Source organism: Tachysurus fulvidraco, chromosome 7, assembly GCF_022655615.1.
Source record: "Tachysurus fulvidraco isolate hzauxx_2018 chromosome 7, HZAU_PFXX_2.0, whole genome shotgun sequence".
In the NCBI taxonomy this organism is placed as follows: domain Eukaryota; kingdom Metazoa; phylum Chordata; class Actinopteri; order Siluriformes; family Bagridae; genus Tachysurus; species Tachysurus fulvidraco.
The window spans coordinates 20,864,531-20,879,108 of NC_062524.1; the positions used below are offsets into that span (position 1 = coordinate 20,864,531).

The 14,578-nt window shown below is 37.6% G+C and overlaps 1 protein-coding gene across 2 annotated transcripts; it reads right to left on the reverse strand.

Moving 5' to 3' along the window:
* Nucleotides 1-1,946: 1,946 nt before the first annotated feature.
* LOC113660675 (chitin synthase chs-2-like) lies at nt 1,947-14,562 on the reverse strand. Of its 2 annotated transcripts, none has more exons than XM_047816875.1 (20): nt 14,431-14,562; nt 14,158-14,299; nt 13,871-14,053; nt 11,477-12,178; nt 10,607-10,962; nt 10,431-10,520; nt 10,195-10,347; nt 9,765-9,939; nt 8,991-9,095; nt 8,767-8,908; nt 7,666-7,866; nt 7,253-7,537; nt 6,495-6,683; nt 5,079-5,487; nt 4,928-4,953; nt 4,767-4,831; nt 4,007-4,117; nt 3,640-3,857; nt 3,436-3,544; nt 1,947-3,271 (listed from the first exon to the last, which is right to left on the reverse strand). In XM_047816875.1, exons 1-20 carry the CDS (start codon nt 14,460-14,462, stop codon nt 3,260-3,262), a joined length of 3,705 nt encoding a protein of 1,234 aa, XP_047672831.1. In that variant the 5' UTR covers nt 14,463-14,562; the 3' UTR covers nt 1,947-3,259. The 2 variants fall into 2 exon arrangements, with proteins under 2 accessions (XP_047672831.1, XP_047672829.1); XM_047816873.1 differs by having other exon boundaries at nt 10,431-10,523.
* Between the last annotated feature and the right edge of the window lie 16 nt (nt 14,563-14,578).

Genomic DNA, 14,578 nt, shown 5'->3' on the forward strand with positions numbered 1-14,578 from the left:
ATGCACAATTACTAATGCGATATTCATTGAGTGCAAATTTTTTTTTATCTGTTTCAGTATGACATTGTTTATTAATTTCTTTTATTTTTGAACCACATTCACTAACTGCGAGCAACTCATCCACATGGGCTGTTCGAAGACAGAGAGAGAAAAGGAAGAAGGCAGGTGTATAGGTCTGAGAATAGAAACTCCTCACGTTGGTAAAATGACAGGGAAGCAGAGAGGGGATGTAGAGAACTGGCAGACATGATGGAGAGACAGAAGGTAGATATAATGTGTGTGCAGGAGACCAGGTTGAAGGGGAGCAAAGTACATAGAATTAGAGGGGGGTTCAAACTGTTTTATTATGGTATGGATAGGACAAGAAATTGGGTATTGTGAAATTAGGAGTGATCCTGAAGGATAAGATTGTGAGCAATGTTTTAGAGGTAAAAAGAGTGTCAGACAGGGTAAACAGTTTGAAGTTAGAAATTTAAGGGGTGATGTTGAATGTGGTCAGTGTTTATGCTCCACAAGTAGGCTATGAGTTTGAAGAGAAGGAGAGATTCTAAAGCGAGTTAGTGTGATGGAGAGTATTCCCAGATGGGAGAGAGTAGTGATTGACATCACAGACCATTACCTCATAATGAACACACTACCTGTAGAACAAACTAACTGTGTCTCACCACAATATCGACTCGGTAGAACTCGGTATTATCCTAGGTTTTTATTTAGCACAGTGGCTAGATTAACAAAAAAAAAACAGAAATCTGAACACACTATTCCATCACAGTTCAGTAGTGAGATTTTATGAGATTCTACACTGATAAAATCAAAAGTATCAGGAATAAAATAGGTGATGCTCAACATATGAGAGCAACTAGTGACCCAGCCTCACCTAAGGCTCTATGCTGTATGGAGGTAGCACAGATGAGGATGTTTAGGATCAGCTCAGGTTGGCTGTTTTGGGGACAAGGTTAGAGAGGCTAGATTGAAATGGTTTGGACATGTGCAGTGGATAGAGAGTAGTCATATTGGTAGAAGGATGCTGAAGATGGAGCTGCCAGGTAAGAGGTAAGGAGGCAGGCCAAAGAGGAGATACATGGATGTGTTAAAAGAAGACATGTAGGTAATTGGTACAAAAGTAGAGACTGCCGAGTATAGAGCTGGGTGGAAACAGATGATTCATTGTGGGGACCCCAAAGTTACGAGCTAAATGTAGCGGAAGTCTAGCAGTAAAAGAAGCAATTCTCAGTTTGACCACTGTCTGCCCACACACAGCTAAATCATGTGCATACGACACAATGGCACTTCTGGACCATGTTCACATATAGTATGTCTTTTTTATTTGCATGATAGGTATTTAGTTCGCATCTGCAGATGGCAGGTCAGATTGGATTTACCGAAAGTGGTTTCTTGCGTCCATTTATTAATGCTATTGACACAATCATGCTGATGAGTGATTCAGTGTTGTCTGAGGGCCTGAAGACCACGGGCATCCAATAAAGGTCTTCAGCTTTGTCCCTTACGCACAGAGATTTCTCCAGTTTTTATCTTCTTTTGATGATGTTATGCCCTGTAGATGATGAGCTTTGCAAAGCCTTTGCAATTTGATGTTAAGGAACATTATTTTTAAAGTATTCCACAATCTTTTTATGCACTCGTTCACAGATTTGAGAGCTTCTGCCTATCTTTACTCCTGAGAGTCTCTGCCTCTCTTTTATAGCTAATCATGTTACAAACCTGATATCAATTAATTTAATTAGTTGCTAGATGTTCTCCCAGCTGTATCTTTTAAAAATTTCTCACTTTTTTCAGCCATTTATTGCCCCCATACCAACTCATTTTTAAAACCTGTAGCTGGCATCAAATTTGAAATGAGCTCATTTAGTGGATAAAAATAATTTATCAATTTACACATTTGTTCTGTTATTAATGTTTTATTGTGAATAAAAGATTGGCTCATATCATTTGAAAGTCTTTTATTTTTCATTTTAAATGGTTGAAGACAAATTTTTGTTTTTTTATATGAGCTGTCGGCATGTCACTTCCGATGTCACTTCTGGTTTCAGGATGACCACTTCCAGTTTAATGATCATCTTGGGAAAAGCACTCCTGGGGCAGCAGCTATTTTATTCCCCCTTTTCCTGCCCTGTGTAGTTTGACCCTGCCTGTTCCTGGTTTCCGACTCTGCAATTTGGTACATCTTAATATCACCATTTCCTAACTTTGAGCTTATACTGTAGCTTTATCCACCCAGCACCCCATCCTGGGCTTCCCATGGTTACTGCTCCACAACCTCAAATATACTAGAGAAACAAGGACACACTGGTTCACTGTCACCTCCACTGCATTTTCTTTCTCCAGCTTTAAGCGGTCACTACCTACAAACTGATCATACAATGTTTATTTTCTTGCCCCATCTACCAGGACCAAAACCAAAGCATTCCTTTCAGTTGCATCCTGGGAGCACTCTTTCCCACAGCAAAACATACCCTCTCTTTAGCTCAATGTGACAATGTCAATGATGTACTGTAAATAAGAATGGGAGAGCACCCACCAAAGACCAATACAAGCGGCTCAACTCAGAAAGTCCACACAATGACTTGCCGGCCAGGAGACTGTGTCTTGCTGGCTATCCATAACTTCAGACAACCTCAAAGAAACTTGGAAGAAACTCAAGCACAAAACATTACAGTATATTGTCTGTATATTGCATATTGTCACATTTTAATGAGGTAGGCTTTGGATACATATTCCATTGACATGTAGCATACAGTCATTGGCTGGATGAGAGAAGAAGAGACCTTCATGATTAGGTTAAATGTCTAAATAAAAGTAAGTTAATATAAGTAAGTTTTTTCTTGGACATATAATTTTATATGGATATAAACATGTAATTATTAATTACAGATTATGTATGTGGCTCATTAGACAGAGAAGCTGCACAATTTATATAATAAACAACTAAGAAAAGACATGAATCAGATGATATGTCTGACAGTTTTTCTATAAAAAATCATGAAATAATTCTAATTATAAATTAACAATAACAACATTTTTAAAACTAAACATAAGATTAAGTAAACAAACTTAAACTCAAAAGGTCTAACAGTACTTTAACAATCCTAAACAGTACACTGTTAGACCTTTTGAGATGCAGATATTCCCGGATTCCCAGGCTTGTGGATTCTTAGGTTTCCCAGGCTTGTGTGTTGTTGCAAAGTTTTCCATCACAGCTCATATTTTAGATCATCCACTCTTTAGATCAAGTTTAATCCTAAAGAAAATTCTGAAGAGAAAATGAACCTTGAAGTTAGTAAATGTGTATTCCATCATGGTTATCAAATACTGTACATATTCAACATGAAATGATTTCAGGGCACTAATAATTTTAGCAATTACACTGAAGAATAAAGTTGAAACAAACAAGCAAACAAACAAAAAACTATTCACATTTTCATCAATGACTTCAGTGATCAGTGCCACAGATTGTCTTTTCACCCTCCTGTTAGTCGCAGACTCAGTTCCAGTGTAAGCAATGAAGTGTATTACAGTCTGGATTCTAAAGAGAAAGAAACACACATTAATAACATACAAATAGTAATCATTCAGAGCACTTTTAAATATAATGCAACACAAACTTCATGTTTTAGGTACCTGTGCCACAGCATTGCACAAAACTGAACAAGAAGGAGAACTGCGAAACTTAAGAGGAACATCAGTCCAATAGGATCGATAGATAACTGTCCATCTAGGTCAACAGTTCCATTGGCAAAAACTTTAGGGATACTGATGCTCACTGCTTTGCCAATGATTTGCAGAAAAAAAGTAGCCACAAGCCACAGGGCATTACAGATAAAAAACACAAATGTTGCCTGAAAATTTAGAGAAGATTATTAGATAAGATCACTGTGTGAGTTCATTACTTAATTATCCCTACAATTGTCATCTCTGATAGGCATATATCTTACTGTTTATCAACTATTTATTAGTATTAGTATTATTATTTATTAGACTAACCAACCTTATTGCGTAGGTCTTTCAGATCTTCTTTGATTCTTTCCTCCTTTTTTTTATCTGACTCTAATGGTTTTAAGTACTGCTCAATAAGGTCCACCCAAAACGTTTCTTCTTCCTAATGCAATAACAGATTATAATATTCTGTAAGTACATTCTGGGGTCCAGTTTTTTCACAAAAAAATGGCCAAAATAAGAAACAACAGGCTTGAATAGAACAGGGATACAGGTGCTATGCATGTGTGAACTCACAAATACAATTTCCTAAAAATCCACACAAACCAAATTGGACAAACCAGGCTTAGAGGTTGTAGTCTGAGTGGCAGACTGTTATTTTAGTTCTGGTTTACCTTCCAAACAGAAAAATTACCCAAAGTGTACGGTCAAAGCATTGCAAAAAATAAGATCTCTTAGCAAGTAGGAATAGTATTTTTTATTATAATATAACAATAACCCTATTATTAAACCTATTCCTACACGTTTACTAATATATTGCTTAAAATTTGTTGTTCCATTAGGAGATCATTTTGGTAATAAGTCATGTCTATTTTGAAAAGAGGCAAAATTTTGTACTTTATTATTTATACTTTATACTTAAATTCTTAAATTCTCTCCTTTTATTGCATCCTGCTGTGAATTTGGGGCAAAACTTAAATTTACAGTTCAAAAAATATTATATGAAATATTGAACAATCAATCAATCAATCAATCAATCAATCAATCAATCAATCAAAAATAAATAAATAAATAATGGTCATGATACCCACCTGATTAAGTTTTTGCCGAATTAGGGACAGTTCACCAGACCTATCTGACAACTGCTTTAGAAAAACTATGAAAGAAATCTTTGTTAAAAATCTGTTTTACCAAATACATATTTAGAGTAATGGATATATACTAATTATAGTCAAATTGTTTGTTTACTTACAGTTGTTGTCTACAAGAGGTACTTGTCTGTGAAAGCAAGGTTGCTTTAATTTAGCGTGCATCATTTTTTACATTTGTTAAATAACCAATTTTAAAGGTTTAACAGTTTACACATCCATCAGAATGTTCACATAATAGTTTAGGTATCTTACTGTTCTTTGGGTTGAGTGACCTCTTTGCTTTCAGCTTTTAAAGGTGTGGCTTGTGGTGCAATCTCCGGTACGGCAGTCACTTTTTCCTCTTTGTTCAGTTGAATCTCCAGATTGTAGCCACATAATTTTAACAGCTTCTGACACTTGACATTTTTCGATATGGTCTGGTTAGGTCCACTGGCCTGGTTGGCAGATTCACGAGTGCCCCATGACACGTTGTTCATGTTGACCATGGAATAAATTGCCAGCAGCAGGTAACCACTTGGGATGCAAATCATGTAAAGGAGTCCATAGATGATAAGATGGAACTCATGAGGATGAAGAAGAGCCGTGATAGTGTACAAGACCAATATGCCAACAAAGAATAATCCGGCTGGGGTTACAAAAGTCCCCTGCTGTACCATGTCCCCTGAACACATGCACAGATGAAGAGTTAAATTGTTAATCACAATGTTTTTTACATACTGTATTATTTCAGAGTAACATTTATTTAGTGTGGAGAAATAATATATTTTAGCAAATAAACTCAGTCACCTTTATTCTCAAACAGGCTAAGAATAGTTATTTCGATGGAGGGATGTGACAAAACATAACAATAAAATGAAACACTGAATATGAAGATAAACTAAAGGACATAGAATGCATGTTAAAAATACATAGCAATGTGTGTTTGTAAATGGTACTGTACAAGGTGTAAGAAATTACAGATTGTCTGAACCCAGTTTCCACTACAAGATACACATCAGAAAGAGCTCATTACCAAAAAGGCTTAAATACTATAGAGGAACAGGTTAGAATGCTTTATTGTTATAATATTAATCAATAGTTATGGGAGTTGCAGCAGGACATCAAGAGTCGTCACTTAAAGAGTATGTTTGACCGTGATTAACATTTAAACAATAGTATGACATGACTTTTAGGGTTATAACACCTGAAACAAGACTAAGCCAAGGTGTTCATAAATATGATTACCATTTAAAGACATCTGGCTAGACAATAGTATCACATGACAATAGTATCACCCAGCCATTTGGGTTATATTCAGTTCTCAGTTTTAATTTAACCCTGTTTAAATTACAAAGAGGTAAAATGAGTATAAAATGTTTAAGAAGGATTTGTTCTGTGATCTTCTTGAACCAGAACTACTTCACGTATTTTGTCATTGTTACACTGGTATAAAGGTCTTCATCATTAGAAGAAGTAGTGATGGCTTAGTGGTTAAAGTTGCCATCTTTAAAAAATTAGTGAACTACTAAAATTCTGAGTTTGAACCTCAGGGCTAAGCAAGGCTCTTAGCACTCAGTTGCTCTTCACCCTCATTATTTTTTTAACACGTTAGTTTTTAACATAGTCTTAATAAAATTACTATATCCCATAGCCATTATTAGAAAGAAAAGCACAGAAAACTTTACTTACCTATAATAGCTAATATGGATGCTGTCATCAGAAAAGCATAAACTATGCTCATAATTGCAGCAATGGTAATTTGCAGGTCTGATTTTGCTTGTCCAAGATAATAGCAGAGAATCAGGTAGATTAAAGGAGGAACAATTGCTATTACAAGTCCAACGTGTGCTTCTACTTTGAGGACAAATTTAAGGCATCCTGTTGAAAAGACAAGTGAATTTAACATAAGAAATAATTGTGCGAATTATGCTAAAGCACACTCACACACACACACACACACACACACACACACACACACACACACACACACACACACACACACACACACACACACACACACACACACACAGTGCACTCTACATGAACATCTGCTTTTCTAGATTGTTCATACTAATAGCAACATAAAATGTACAGTTTAATGTAATAATATCAAATAAAATCAATTGATGAGCAAATTGATTGTAGGATTGTTGGCTGTTCAAGTGTAAAGCCCTTTTCTGAGGTTTAACACTAACATGTAGTGACTAAGTAATTCCACATAAAGCAGCATGTATATCAATACGTTTCCATTTAGCAGGATATTCTCAGGGATTTCAACTCTCAAACCGTTTTTATCAGTAGTGCAAAAATCAGTGCCTAAATAGCATTCCTTTAATAGACCCAAAGCCAGTTTTTTGTACTGTCAATTTGCACAATACATTTTGAAATACGGTTAAATGAAAACAGTGAAACACATCTGAGCCTCTCAAGAACATCTTAACTCTCACCTGCAATCATGAGGCAGACTGTAGCTGGCCCTAAGATCGAAGAGGCCATGGTGAAAGTCTGGTACAGAATGTAGGGCCGTGATATGGACTTGTTGAGTTGTGCGGTGATAGTGCCACTGGAAAGAAGATCCAGAGTGTTGGCCATGGTGGACGGACCCCAGCGCCTCCGCTGGTTGTAAAACTCCTTGAACTCCTGTGGTGCATTAGTGAATGAGTCAGAGGCAGCGTTGTACTCCACTCGCCATCCCTGCTGCAGGAGTAGTGTGCACAGCCAGCGGTCTTCACCTGCAAACACAGAGGCAGAACATACAAGCTGCACGTGGATAAACACTACATATATATGTATTAAGAATATGTACAGTGATTAATGTCATTTTTTCTCATCTCTTTTGTCTTTGCGCTTTGTCACTCACCCTGGTCATACTGTAGACAATGGGACGCCTCAGTCGCTTTTGTTGTGTACCTCTTCATGACATTGTCACTCATGAGTGCTTCTGCACGCATCAGGCTGAAACAGCCCGGGCTGCACAACACAGATCCGAACACGTGTTCGGCTGTCTTCTGCAGCCAGTGACCCACAGCATACTCAAATTTCTGATACCACACCATCGGACCTGCAAAACATACAGTGTAAAGCTACTATTTTTCTAATTTTAAAGAGCATCAACATAAGGGTGGCGCAAATCTTTACATTATTTATATATCTTGATTTCTTTATGAGCACATTTCTACACAGGAGCCCAAGACAGCAAAGCTGGCTGAGTTTTCGGGGTAGAAAGGATGGTGTTCATTCTACTGTCAGTAAAAGTGAAACTATCTACAGAAATTCTCAGCATTAACAAACTCAATGTAAGAGAAATAATGGCAGTTAGAGCTTTTCTACTAGATGCATAGCTTCATTTGAAGTATGTACTAGTCTGTTTTGTAGCTGTTGTTTGATAAGCAAGAGCTTGTTAATGGTTGGAAATTGACAAACAACCAAATTGAGGGATAATGAGTTTAATAAAAAAAAAAGACTGCTGTGTTCAGCAGTGATGTCTTGTTAATAAAATAGCAATAGATTTCTACATCCATGAATCTTCTATACTGCTTTAACTACAAGGCATTGCAGACAGACCCTGGTCAGGGTGTCAAATCCATCAGAGGGCAAGATAAATCAGAGATGCCCTTCAGCCTGAATTGCATGTCTTTGGTCTGGGGACGATATTACCAAAGCACACAGTGAACATGCAAACTCCATACACACAGGTTGGATGGGGATATCAAACCCAAAGGTACAAGGCAAATGTGCTAACCACCAAGCCACCATGCCCCCTAGATTAACAAACACTTAACAAGCATTAGAACAATGTAAACAATTTCAGAAACACATCAATATTAACTAAAAACAGAGAGGCTAGTTCCTTTGTGAACATTGCATACTCGACTTAAATGGCTTACTTCAAATAAATGCCTAAGCTATTTATTTTTTCTTCTCGCACTTTTGTACTTCAATAAAATGTGTTATTAATCACCTGTGCCAGTGGGATTGATCCTGCCACAAGCAGCTCCCACTTCAGGGTACAACCTGAGCCGATCCACTAAAAGCATGACGGCTGAAGGCTGGAAATCTGTGTCTCCATCTAGAGCCAGAAGGTATGTGTTCTCCTTGGCTTTCTGGAAGAAAAATTAAATTCTAAGTCATGAAATTCTAAGCTACGAGGCAGTAAAGAAGATATTTTAGGATAATCAAACTCACTTTTAGTTGCTCTTCAACATTTGCCGAATGCACATCCCCTTGCTTGAACATCTGATAGTAGTTCTTGTGCAGCCTCCAGCCAAGCAGGTAGTACATGTACATGATCTTTAGTGGAAAGAAATGGAATCAGTGCTTTAAAATGACACCTTGTAAGAAAGTAGATAAACTTTCAGCATACTTATAGATGTTAAGTGTGTATCTGTGCCTAAAGCTTGCCCTTGACTCCAACCACAATGGAAGACATCCGATAATTATGTAAACTAGCATCTAAAGCTGGTTTGGGTAGGGTTGTATTTAGGATGACTAGTTGAAACTTGAGAATGGGTGGAGAAAGATGTCAGGAGTTCTGTGTGATAGGAAAATATTAGCGAGAATCAAGGGAAAGGTGTACAGGACAGTGGTGAGACCGGCCATGCTGTATGGATACAGAAAGTGTCACTGAAGAAGAGACAGGAGTCAGAGCCAGAGGTAGCTGAGATGAAGATGTTGAGGTTCTCTTTGGGAGTGACAAGATTGGACAGGATTAGGAACGAGTACAGCAAAGGGACAGCTCATGTTGGACGTTTGGGAGACAAAGTTTGGGAGGCCAGATTAAGATGGTTTGGACATGTTCAGAGGAGGTAGAGTAAGTATATTAGTAGGAGAATGTTGGACATGGAGCTTACCATATAATACCATTATGAAAGATTATTCATTCACTGGTTTGGATGAAGACAAAAATATTTCTGTAATTACAATTTTGTGTTTTTCACAACGTTATCTGCAGCAGCTCACCTGAGACCATCTCTTTTTGTGGCGGATCTGGTGTTTGTCCTTGAAATGAACAAACAGCAAGTTGCCGTGAGGAAGTGTGTACTGCAGCCGGCAGCCGTACGGTGTCTGGAAGATTTTCTGGTCTGGAAGCGACTTTCTGTTCCTAAATACACTTTTGCTATCTTCTGTGAATATGCTGTATATAATCAAAACACACACACACACACACACACACACACACACACACACACACACACACACACACACACACACACACACACACACACACACACACACACACACACACACACACATTTTACATTTATAATTCAGGTTAAACTATATATCTTTATATACAATATATTAGTACTTTAGTATCTGTCTATTATATTATGTAATTTATGGCATATGGTACAATGTATTTTTGCAGCTTGTTTGCATATTTACTTACAGATAAACTTCTCTGATGACTTCCACCAGGATCTCGGCATACTCGTTGACACATCGCTTGTTGTCTTTGGTCAGAAAAGCATCATCGAAATAAATGTGAGACTCAAAAACAACATCATTAAATTGGTTTTTCTTTGGTCGGAATTTGTCCAGCCTGCATAAAAAATAGAGAAACCATTCATTTAAGATTGATCTGTGAAGTTCTCAAGTAAAAGGTCTTTTTCACCATCAGAATACCTGAACATTGAGATAATCATCTTCAGCATTTCATCTGCAGTCTCATGCCACATGGTTGCACAGAGGTAGATGGTCACCTTCTCTTGTTCCCTACTAGTGAAAATGTAGGACTGTTAATTCCAGATGATGATATACATCAATATGAATTGTCCTATATTAAGCACACATTTAATTACCTGGTTTGTTTTGGCTGAAGCACAATTTCGAACTTGGTGTTCAGGAGCATGGACTGATCAATAAATGCTGCTTCATAAATGTTACACACAAACAGTTCCTTCGTCCTGGCAATACGTCCCATGTTCAAGAACCAGATGTAGAGTGTGCAGAGCACCAGACCGAGCCACCAGCTCACCAAGGACAATCCAAGCAGACCAAATCCCACCACAGTATCCTTGTCCGAGATATGGTGACACATGCCACGAGTTAAATCACTCAGCAACAGTCTCACAACGTCAAGTCCTGGCTTTGGCACAATCGCAAAGGTGCTACAGTAGTCAGAAAATTCTGTGGAGTTGGCTGTGGAGTTACTGAACTGGAAAACAAAGTAAAAAACACCTTTAAAACAAAAGAAATTTTATACATTAAACAATAGAAAACCATGTGTGTGTGTGTGTGTGTGTGTGTGTGTGTGTGTGTGTGTGTGTGTGTGTGTGTGTGTGTGTGTGTGTGTGTGTGTGAGAGAGAGAGAGAGAGAGAGAGAGAGAGAGAGAGAGAGAGAGAGAGAGAGAAACTGACAGACAGAGAGAAAGCTCCAAAAATTCATTGTGTTTTAGCAAACTATCAAACTCCCAAAATACATAAAAGTATGTTCTTTTTGGCAATATACCTCTATTTACCAAAAAAAATATAAATAAAAACTATAAACTAAGTGAGTAAAACAAACTTGGTTGTAAAAACAGAAGATAGGATAGGGCATAAAGAAGGTGTCCTAATAGCTAATTTAAGATAGCTGGTAGAGATAATAACATACTCATTCCTCATTCCCAAATTATTATTATTATTATTATTATTATTATTATTATTATTATTATTATTATTATTATTACCTGCTGCTTGTATGTCAGAAAGGGAATCCAGATAGCCAGTGCGAAGGCCCCCACCGTGGCAGGAGAAGTGAAGATCATGGGAATAAGGAAGCTGCGACGCACAGCGTGCATTTTGCATGCAACCACGGCCATGTAGCGACACAGAGCTGAAGCTAGAACCTGAATAGCGAAGAGGCTCAAGACGAGGATTTTGGTAAATTTTTCGACTTCCAGCACTGATGACCAGTCCTGTCCCGAGAGCTTCACATAAGCACCAAGCACAGTGAAGGTCACAGCGATTCGCACCAAGCTAGCCACAATGTTCACGAAGTTTCGGGACCTTTTGATGTCCCGGATTGTGTTCTGGAAGAAGACGATGTTGAAAAGCATGGCGTAGTTTTCCCACCAGTTCAAAGAGACCAGGAAAGTGCCTCCTATGGCTAAACCCACAAACAGCTTTATGTTTGTGTCTCCAAGTTGCTGTTTGGTGGTGTTAATCGCAAAGAAGATAAGACCTGCAATTGAGAAAATGACAGCGGCTAACGAAGTAGAGATGAATCGTCTCCTTCCGTGTGCGACTGCATTTCCGATGACTTGCAGCATGGCTGATAATGTACTAATGGCATTCAGAAGCATCACATTAGTCAGGACGTCAAATCTGGGCATAGAGACCAGGGTAAGGACTGAAGAGCCGAGAGCCACCAAAATTTCCACTGCAACAATCTGAACACAGACAAAGGACACAATATTAGTTCAGTTAAATGCAGTGTACATTATAATACACAGCAACGGTATTATGGTCCATCCATCCATCCATTTTCTGTAGTGCTTATTCTACACAGGGACACAAGGAGAGACTTGGGGAACAAGTAAGGTGACACCCTGGACGGTCTATCACAAACACACACAATCAGAGCCATTTACACACTACAGACAATTTAGAGATGTCAATCAGCCTCCAACACATGTCTTTGAACTGGGGAAGGTAACTAGAGTAGCTGTAGGAAAACCCCTGAGTGCTGGCAGAACATGCAAACTTTGTTGCATAAACTCAACCACTCTCACTCTCACTCATTTTCTACCGCTTATCCGAACTACTCGGGTCACGGGCAGCCTGTGCCTATCTCAGGCGTCATCGGGCATCGAGGCAGGATACACCCTGGACGGAGTGCCAACCCATCGCAGGGCACACACACACTCTCATTCACTCACACACTCACACACTACGGACAATTTTCCAGAGATGCCAATTAACCTACCATGCATGTCTTTGGACCGGGGGAGGAATAAACTCAACCAATAAATGTTTAAACAATCTTTGTTATCCTTAAGATTTGACAGTTAATAAGCATTAACCAACAGGAGATTCAGGAAATAAGTTCTTTTAAACTGATACTTTTAATTAGAGTTAAAATCTATACCAATCAATCTTTTCTGATTTGGAATTTCCCTGGCAACATGAACCACTCATTTAAATATTACATAAGTCACACCTTTGTTTCAACAGAAGTCACGAAACAACAGAAGTCAAAATATGTAGGAATGAATTCTTTATAAACAATACAAAAAGAAAACATTACATAAGTTACAAAATAATTTTTTTTAATTAGCCTACTACACTTTCAGGTCTGCACTAGCATTTGCACCACTAGGCACAGACATCTGCTGAAGGTATTTTCATTTTAGTCACTTTTTGAATTTTTTTTGTCATTTCACATGCCATCATTACCTGATATATGTTTTACAAAAATACAGTGCATATACAATTAGACATATATAATTATATATAAACTGATTTTACAGAATTAGAGTAATATATTACATTTGTATATTTAATACATTTGCTCATTTCATGTACAACTTTGCCATAGCTTAGTGGGACTTGAACACACAACCTTCTTATTTGTGACATAAAATCGTACCCAATGAGCCACCAAAGTTAATGTGTATGGATTCAACTTCTAACACTACACTAAACCACAAGGTTCCAAATCACAGCATATAAAGTTTTGCGTTCAAATCTCTTCGCCACAGAACAAGACCTGAGCAAGACCTTTCAACTCAGTTGTATTTTGCGTCAACTAAATGTATTATGGGTTATGTGCTATTTTATCCGATGTATTATATTACAGTTTTTTATCGTAAAATGATTCGTAGTTGTTTACTGTCAGTTTACTGTATTGTATTGGCAACTTAGGTTTCCAGTAAAATTGCTAATGAAGCAATACAGTGAGTGGAAAAGAAGTAAGTTCTCTAATTGTAAATAAGTAAAGCTTAAGTACAAGTACTGGTCTAAAGAAAACACTGGATATAAAATTGTGACACTGAAAATATTAACAAGGAAGATGTTGTTTATTTAAAAATCTTAACAATGTTGAAAGAACAACAACTAATCGGATTATGGTCAGCACTTACCCATAATAATGTTTGCAGTGATGGGGATTTTGAATCCTTAAAAGTAATTTTCCAAATGCTTTTGAGCAGAATTAAAACACTTGGAGCAATTAGAAGGCACCCGATGAAGAGGAGAGCATACGTTTTGTTTTTTATGGTGGTTGACGTATCGCTGCAGAGGTTTATTAACAGCAACAGAGATGTCTATAATGAAGAAAACAAAAATAACAATCATATATGTTCAAATGCTTCGTAATATATGGCTACCAAACAGGAAAATTGATATTCTAGTTTGTATTAATGCTTACTTTGCTGAAGAAGGCAAGCCCAAACACCAGCAGTCCAACAAAGGTACATGTGATGATTTGGATGAAGTTTAGACACTTGCGTGGCTTTTGCTCATCTGTAATTATAGGTGTTTCCCGAGCAGCATCCCAGGCCTCTTTGGCCCTACAACATAAAAGAATTTAAAATTTTCCTTTATTGTGAAGAAGCTAATTTAGAGAGAGTTTATATTAGAATATCAATAATAACGATAATGCTGTAAACTAAGAAATAAATATCATGAACTTATCTCTTACCAGTGCTGCTTTTCTTTCGGATCATCATGCATCCTTGCTCACTAATAATGTGACAATGTAGTGAGAGACAGTTTTATTAGATTTACAGGTGGGTGGTTACACATGGTTTCTGGGCACCAATTAAAACTGTCACTAAAGACATTTTCTT

Excerpts from the sequence above, each read along its gene's own strand:
- LOC113660675 (XM_047816873.1), bottom strand. The coding sequence starts at position 14,462 with ATGCATGATGATCCGAAAGAAAAGCAGCACTG. Across the intron at positions 10,524-10,606 it reads CTTCAGCCAAAACAAACCAG|TAGGGAACAAGAGAAGGTGA; the intron begins GTAATTAAATGT and ends CATTTTCACTAG. Across the intron at positions 8,909-8,990 it reads ATGTTGAAGAGCAACTAAAA|AAAGCCAAGGAGAACACATA; the intron begins GTGAGTTTGATT and ends TTTTTCTTCCAG.